Here is a 7,733-nt window from a genome sequence, read left to right on the forward strand (position 1 = left end):
CACGACCTTTTCTACCCTTGGGGACAGAGCTGGTCTCTATGGCTAGGCACTAGAGTCATAGAGAGATGCTGGTCCATCTGATATACTGAAGGAGAATGCAGATTTGAGTTGCTCACCCAGGAATTGGAGCCCCGTCTCCTTGCAGCTGACTTCTCTCAAGTGTGTAAAGTTGGAATCTAATGCTGCTCTTTTTAGGCTACTGTGTTAGAGAGTAGTTCTAATTGCAGCTTGGTGGAGCTTGGGAGGTTTCTGTCACCGGTTTCTCAATACACAGCACTTCATTTGGCATTGGACTCCTCTTGTGGTTTCTCCTTCCTTTCTGTCTACCAGAGATACTTCCTCTACACACACGGACACAGCTTCTTATCTACCTAATGTGATAGTATGTCAACTGCTTCTCCCTCTTTCTTTCAATATTCCCACCCATAGCCACCTGTTTTTGGTGAAGTTTCTCTGCCATGAACCTTTTCTTCTCACTAACTGGAAACAGTCTATATTCTGATCAGGGTAATGGTTTACTGACCAAATTATATCTGCTTTCTAAGAGGAATTAGTCATAGCTCCCATTCATTCGGAAAACTCCCCCAAAGTTGGGTGATAAAACGTTATGCTCACCCTATTTATCACTCTCTGAACTTCCCACCATGACAGCCTGGCCTCCGTGCTCTTTCCAGGGTTTCCTACCATCTTGGACATATATACCTAGGGGAGGTACCCAATGAATTGGACAGACATCACTAACCCTTTTTCTTAGGCCTTGGCTGAAGCAATGACTCTTCCCTGCCTGGACCGCAGTGCCTCCCAGAACTCCCACTGTCTACCCATCTACACATCTCTTAATCTTGTGATAGCTTATCTTTTAATACAGACAAAATCTAGAATCACACAGGAGGGATGCCTCTGGTTTTATCTCTGCAGGGATTTCCAGAAAGGTTAAAATGAGGGAGGAAAGATCTGCCCTGGGGGAGGGGCAACACTATCCCTAAGCCAGGGTCACAAACAAGAGAAGGTGGTGGAATGCCAGTCTGCATCAACCTTGCATCCTGACTGCAGAACCAAGGAGCTCAGCTGCCTCGTGCTCCTGTTGCTGCAGATAAATGTGCTCTTGCCACATTGCCCACCACAATGGACTGTGCCTTCAAACTCCAGCCGGAATAGGCCTTTCTCTCCTTAAGATGGCTTTGGTCAGGTAATAACCTGTGATGCCTTCATCCAAGTCCAGCCCCACCTGCCTTCCTGTGCTTTCTTTGTCTGCAGTGTCGGTGTGGTCTGGGTTGCAAGACAAAGAAGTAAGGTCAGGGTGGAAACCTACCTAAGACAGTTGTAGTGGGTCACAGCGGGGACTTGGAACAAGCATGGCATTCCATCAAGGTGGTGGGCTCCAGCAGAGCTACTGACTGAGGACCATGGAGTGGGGACCTGGCTGACGGGAGCAGGATTCCCAGGCTGGGTGCAGGTATAGTGGGGGACTCCTTCAGAGTGACTGTCTCAGTGTGTGTGTGTGTGTGTGTGTGTGTGTGTGTGTGTGTGTGTGTCTGGGATTTTGCTGATAGGAACAAGAATCCTAGGGCCAGAATGGAACATCTGGATTTCGATAAACACGTGCCGAAGAGTCATTTTGTGAAGAACACAGCCCCACCTCACAAGCAGTTCTCCCTCGACTGCCATCTTTAGCCCACCCCACTTGCATGGAATTTCCCACAGGAAAACACAACTCAGTGATGATAAAGATACACAAGGATTTTATGAATGCCAAATCAATTCACTTCCATTTAACACCACACACCTTACATCCACAATAACAATATCCTCCTGGAAATACAAAAATAGACTTCCATAACAGTGACCGTTACCAGGTAAATGGGGAGGAGACCACAAGAGGACTTAATCTGGACTAACAGAGGGATAGGAATCTCCTGAAGCTCAGATACATAGCTCAATAAAAACAATTAAAAAGGCTCAGGCATTAAAATTGATATGTAAGAAAAAGTTGTAGTGAAATATGTTATTACATATAATTAGTATATACTAATAAAAAATATGTTGGCTTAGCATGGTAGCACATTCCTTTACAATCCCAGCACTTGGAAAGCAGAGACAGGTTGATCTCTGTGAGTTTGACAACCTGGTCTACATACTGAGTTCTAGGTCAGCCAGAGTGATACAGTAAGGCACCGTCTCAAACAAATAAACAACAAAAAGAACTGATATCCATAAAAATATGCTTTAAAATTCCAAATATTTAAATGTAACAAGTTTTAAAATATTAATATTTAATTACTATATATTAATTATGCAAAGCAATGCATTATATTATGACATTTTCACACATGTCTATAAGGTGTTTTGATCATATTTACTCCTGTATTATCCTCAATTATTCCCCCATCCTGTTCCACCCCATTCCTCAATAATCTGGCATCTGTTAAGCCCCCCTTTAGGATTTTGCATATTTAAGAAATTACACAACCTTTCCGAGTCTGGCTTATTTCACAGGACATAATGACTTCCAGTCCCACCCGTAACGAAATGAGGTCAAGTCCTTGGGGAATGGTGTTGAGATGACCCGAGAGCACAGCTTAGGAATGGGGAATAAATCAAGCATTTGTGTTTTGGCTGTGGTTTAGTCTCAACAGATGGGAAGGTTTATGGTTTCGGGGTTCGGAGGATTTGGTCAAGGTACTTTGTGGCATCCTGCACCCATTTCTGCTTGGGGTCAGCACACATATTTTTGCCCGATTTGGTCTTGAAGCTGTAGAAAAGAGCAAAACACAGTCAGGGGGATACTCGGAAATTTCTCCTCTTTCCTCCTCAAACCCTCCCGAATCATTTGCTAAGGGGTGCAGAGGTCGTTGTGGTACAAATGGGCAGAGGAAGGGTGGGATTCCAATCTTGGTTTCTGTTCTTGAAGGCCCAGTAAATTTATCTTTTTCTCTTGGACCTGAAGGATCTGACATGGCCAGGAAACAAATCTGAGGCGGAGAGCTGGGTGGAACTCAGTACATTGTGCTGTGAACGCTCATGGATTGGGTGACAGGTGCCAAGCTGTCTGATTCTTTAATCAGGACACAGCCTTGGAAATGAGTTTGGGTCCAGAGGTTTGTGTGTTGGGGTGGGGGTGGGGTGTCTACTCACACTATGGCTTTTAGGGGGCATCTGCTGTTGGTGATTTTTTTGTAGCTCCTCAGTAGTTGTTTGGGGATCTTCTTACTGGTCATCACAAAGCAGCAGGAAGCTGGGATGGACCCTAAATTTTGGAAGAAGGGAATGGACAGGAAGAATGAGCCATCTGTGATGCATGGCTGTATGCAAACAGGGCTTTGTAGGAAGAGAGTTAGGAAGAGGTAAAGGCACATCCCGGGTAGAGGGAAAATCACAAAGCCCTGTGTCTTTGATGTGGGACACTGCCCTGCCCGTGGTCCTCTGCACAGTGGGGACCCATCAGCTCTGACAAGATGGAATGGGCATTACGTTGTTAAACTGGGATATATTGTTGAAGCTGGCCCCGGAAGCAGGTTTACGCTCCCTTCCATTTCAGTTAAGCATTTTTAGATCAAGTTTTCCCCAAGACTTGTCTGTCAGGGGAATGACTGTCCAACTCTGTGACAAGGAGGACAGAATGGCAGAACAGACCACGAGGGACAGTAGGGAGCCCCAGACAACAGCAGGAAGGGAGACTGTCCCAGAACTCAGTGGGAGGGCTCCAGCTGACTGCCTCAGGGGCTTCCTCAGCCAGTTTCTGCTGGTTTTCATGCCCTGATTTGGTGGTGGTACCTTTCTCTTATATTTCCTTTCTAGGGAGGGGCACTCTACTCTGTCTCTGGGAACACCAACTGACAGCTTCAACAAGGCTCCTCCAGTCCATTTCTACTGGGTGTTTTGCACAATGGATCTGACGGTAAATCCCCCCTCCCGTGTGTGTGTGCGCGTGTGTGTATTTTTACTATTTCTTTGACTTGGTATGTATTTAGGAAATGCACTCACTGATTCAGAACTTCACACAGTCCACTCCCCAGACCACACGGCATACAATTGGCAATGTCAGCAGGATCTGATAACAGCCATTTCTGTTTTAAAGGAGTGACCCTCATTTAAAGTGAAAGGAGGGGCACACAGTGGTGGATGGAGTAAAGGTGCCGCCATAGACACTTAGCTTCCCACTGCTAAAACAAGGGACTGACCATCTCCTGAACCTAAAAACTACAACTTCAGGGTTCACGTGTAAAGATTTTGTCTTTCTGTGAACTTTTCCTTTGGCCTTGTCTTGTTTACAGAGTGTTCAGATCAAGGTCATTGATTTCCCTGCAGGCTCTGCTCCCGGTGCTAGAACATTCTCAGGATGGTAAAGACCAGAAGGGGGAAAAGCAAACAATCCAAATGATAAGACGGGTTGCCTGAAAACAACACAAACAAACAAAACTCCAAACCAAAAAACTTGGTAGCTTACTAATATGATCCTTCAGGTCAATAGATTTACTGGGGTCATGGCAGCCAGGAGTTAGCAGCTTTTGTCTGCATTACTTGAAGTTTTAGGGCTTAGCGTCTGGACGACACTGATAATAGATGAAGGACCAAAGAAACTAAGCAGAATTAAAATAGTAAGATGGCGAAGGGTCTGATGTCTTCGGAACGATTTATGGAAGAAAACGCCCATTTAACCCTTTAAGGAGGCAGGGAGTGTTTAAGGAAGGCTTTACAGACAAATAAATAAACCTCTGGCGTGCATAGGTGATTATCTGGAGTCAGGGGGTATCTTTCAGGGAGAAAGTGTAAGCCCTCAGCTGGTTTATTGTTTTATAGTGGGCCTTTCTTCTTTTGGAGTTTTTAATGCCTTACGGAACTTAACTTTGGACAGGTGAAATCAGTAACATTATGGAATTTGACAGCTTGCCCCTTTTAAACTGGCCAAAGCTGAGCATCTGAATGACTGTCTTCATTGTACATTTTTTTTTGTTGGCTGTTTAAGACCATGTGGTTAACCACAGAGAAACTTCTTTTTCAGTCACAGGATATTCCTTAGGGGTTGCCATGGGTGCTGGGAGAAGCCTTGGCTCCGTTCGTTCAGTTTCTTTCGTATTACTTGTGCTCCCTGTAGGATGGCTCAGAGCCTGCTAACCATATGGCTTCCTTCAGAAGCATAGAAAACATGTCCTTCTCTGGCAACTCGCCCTCCGACAGGGTATGCACTGCTTAGAGCCCAGCTTCTGGAGATTCCGTGGCCTCTCCTATCAAAAGGATTGCTGATTTGAAGGGACCCCAACATCCAGGTTCTGACTGTCCGTGGAGGTCAAAGGCTAAAATACTGGCCCTAGTTTCCTCTGCTCTGCACTGATGTAGGTCTCCAAGTTGCAGTTGCTGGACACCCAGAAGAGCAGCCTTACTGTTCCTATATTGTTAACTTTGGTGTAACATCCAATACAGTTTAGACAAAGGAAATTTTAAATAAATCCCGATTTTGCTAAAACAAGGTTTTCCCAAGTATGAACCACTAATAAAGTTAGCAAAGACACAAGTAACTACCTTGCATTTTTGGCTTTCAAATCAGTTTTTGTAATGTTGCCACGAGCAGATTGTAGAAATTTTAATAACTTCCTGGTATCAAATCCACAGGATCGATAATTCCCATCCTCCACGCAACTAGCACAATTCACTCAAACATCGTGTGATTTGGATTTAAGCTTTTTTTAAATTGTCTTATCACTTAAAATCTGTATTTAATTTTTAAAAATTTACCCATTTAAAAAAAAGAAAAAATCACATAGTTACATTCTTTTAAACTGTCCCTTACATCTAGTTACCTTAAAATTTCATTTCTATAAATAAGAATTGAATTCGAATTATAGACATGTTATTATTGTGTAGCAAATTAACATTGCTTGACCCGCCATGCTCACTTCCTTCTACTGAGGACTGCTGGGTCCCCCAGAATATTACTGCACATTTGTCTTACGATGTATTAAATCAATCCACCTTTTTTGTCCCCAAATAACAGAGATGGCAGTGTCATATAACAACATGCAGGCAATTTAAAGTCTGAATACATTGTATATTATGTTGCTAAATTGTTATGTGTTGTTTGAGCTCACTAGAAGCTGTCTCTGAAAGCGGACTTGCTCCCCCTCCAGAGTTCTTCAAGATCTCTTTGCTTGGGGATGGACTAACCCCCGCCCCCAAACTCTGCAATAGGGAGGAGGAAACAGACGGACATCCAAGAGTGAAAATATTATTCCCTTAAGAACTGTTAAAAGGTGAACTCTTGCCAACAGAAGTTATTCTCACTTATCCCCTGATATGAAAGTGCTCGTCATGGGAAAGAGAAGCCAGATGCTCAACCGTGGGAAGCTCATCCATGGAAGAAAACACAAAAGGGGAACTCCCTGTTCCTGCTTCCAAGTCAGTTTCGTGTGAGTGTTATGAGCCCGCAATTTAGCAGTGTGCTTTCTCTTACTATTCTCTCTCTGGTTTGGAAGCCTCACCTGAGGGAATATATCTGTTGGGAACCCCTTTAAAGGGACTCCCCTTGTCAATGTCTGCTGAAGGTTTTGAACACTAGAGTTGTTACTTTGCTCTCTCTCTCTCTCTCTCTCTCTCTCTCTCTCTCTCTCTCTCTTTCTCTCTCCCTTTCTCTTTCCCTCTCCGCCACTTTGGTTGGCTGGAGGTATTAATCAGTTTGGCCAGTGAGGGAGATGATGAAATGGCACGCGATGTTTGAGCTTGCAACTGTTGCTCGCAGATCCCTTGAGCAAGAGCGCTCTTTTCCTTTGTGGCCCTATCCAGCCTGGAAACCTGCGCATACAATACAAAAGCCGAGCGTGTGCATTATTACAATTTGCTCTAGGCCCTTGTTGATTTGATTTAGATTAGCATGCATAAGTTCACATCCAGGAAAAGCAAGTTATCCAAAGACAGGAAAAGGGGTAAGACACAAACACCTACAGCAGGTTCCTAAACAGAGTCAAGGTGAGCTTGTGTCTCAGGACCCCCTCCCCATTTTTGCCACTGTTGTTATCTTAGAAACCTCCAGAAACTCTTCCCCTCAAAATACTTCCAGGTCACCACTACCCAAATGCTCACTGTGCCATGTACCCAGACACTGTGGGGGGCTGTCTGTGGATGCATTTGGCAGCTGACTCAATGATCCTTCTGGGGAGAGAAAGAGAGGGGGTGGTGGGGAATATGGACCAACATCAGTTCTGGCTGCTTGACTGGTCGGGGTTCCTTGTCCCATCTTTAAATTGCAGAGTTAGCAGAGAGTCTCTGAAAAGTCCTGTCATCTGGATTGAGAAATGGCTGGCATCCCTCAAAGGAAGGAGGGGACTTACCTGGGTGAGCCAAAACCTGGGAGGTGAAGGCAGTGACCACAAGCAGCAGGCACAGAAGCCCTGTGGAGATCTGCATGGTGGAGGGAGACAGTTGGACGTTTCTGCGTGGATCTCAGCCTCTCTGCCTCTCTGTCTCTCTGCTCTGCTGGCTATCCTGTCTACCTTTATAGGGAGCAGAGTGGGTGGAAGCTTCCAGAGAAGACATTTGTCTGTACAAGGTCATGAAGGAGGGGTCTTGAGAGGTGGAACACAAGCCAGCTCCTGGATAGATAGCAAGACAGAAAGAAACACAAACCCCTGGGTGGGACTTGGCATCTGCCTGGGGATGGGACCAAAAAAGGAAGAGATTATGAAATGTAATTTATCACCATGCAGTAAGAGAAAGAAGTCAGGGAATGGCGTGGAGAAACC

The 7,733-nt window shown here is 44.9% G+C and overlaps 1 protein-coding gene across 1 annotated transcript; it reads right to left on the reverse strand.

The window, feature by feature from the left end:
- Positions 1 to 1,731: 1,731 nt before the first annotated feature.
- On the reverse strand, positions 1,732 to 7,519 carry LOC142860306 (eotaxin-like). The gene is made up of 3 exons (XM_075991393.1): positions 7,323 to 7,519; positions 3,136 to 3,247; positions 1,732 to 2,752 (listed from the first exon to the last, which is right to left on the reverse strand). Exons 1-3 carry the CDS (start codon positions 7,396 to 7,398, stop codon positions 2,647 to 2,649), a joined length of 294 nt encoding a protein of 97 aa, XP_075847508.1. The 5' UTR covers positions 7,399 to 7,519; the 3' UTR covers positions 1,732 to 2,646.
- Between the last annotated feature and the right edge of the window lie 214 nt (positions 7,520 to 7,733).

This window comes from Microtus pennsylvanicus, chromosome 11 (genome assembly GCF_037038515.1).
Source record: "Microtus pennsylvanicus isolate mMicPen1 chromosome 11, mMicPen1.hap1, whole genome shotgun sequence".
Classification (NCBI taxonomy): domain Eukaryota; kingdom Metazoa; phylum Chordata; class Mammalia; order Rodentia; family Cricetidae; genus Microtus; species Microtus pennsylvanicus.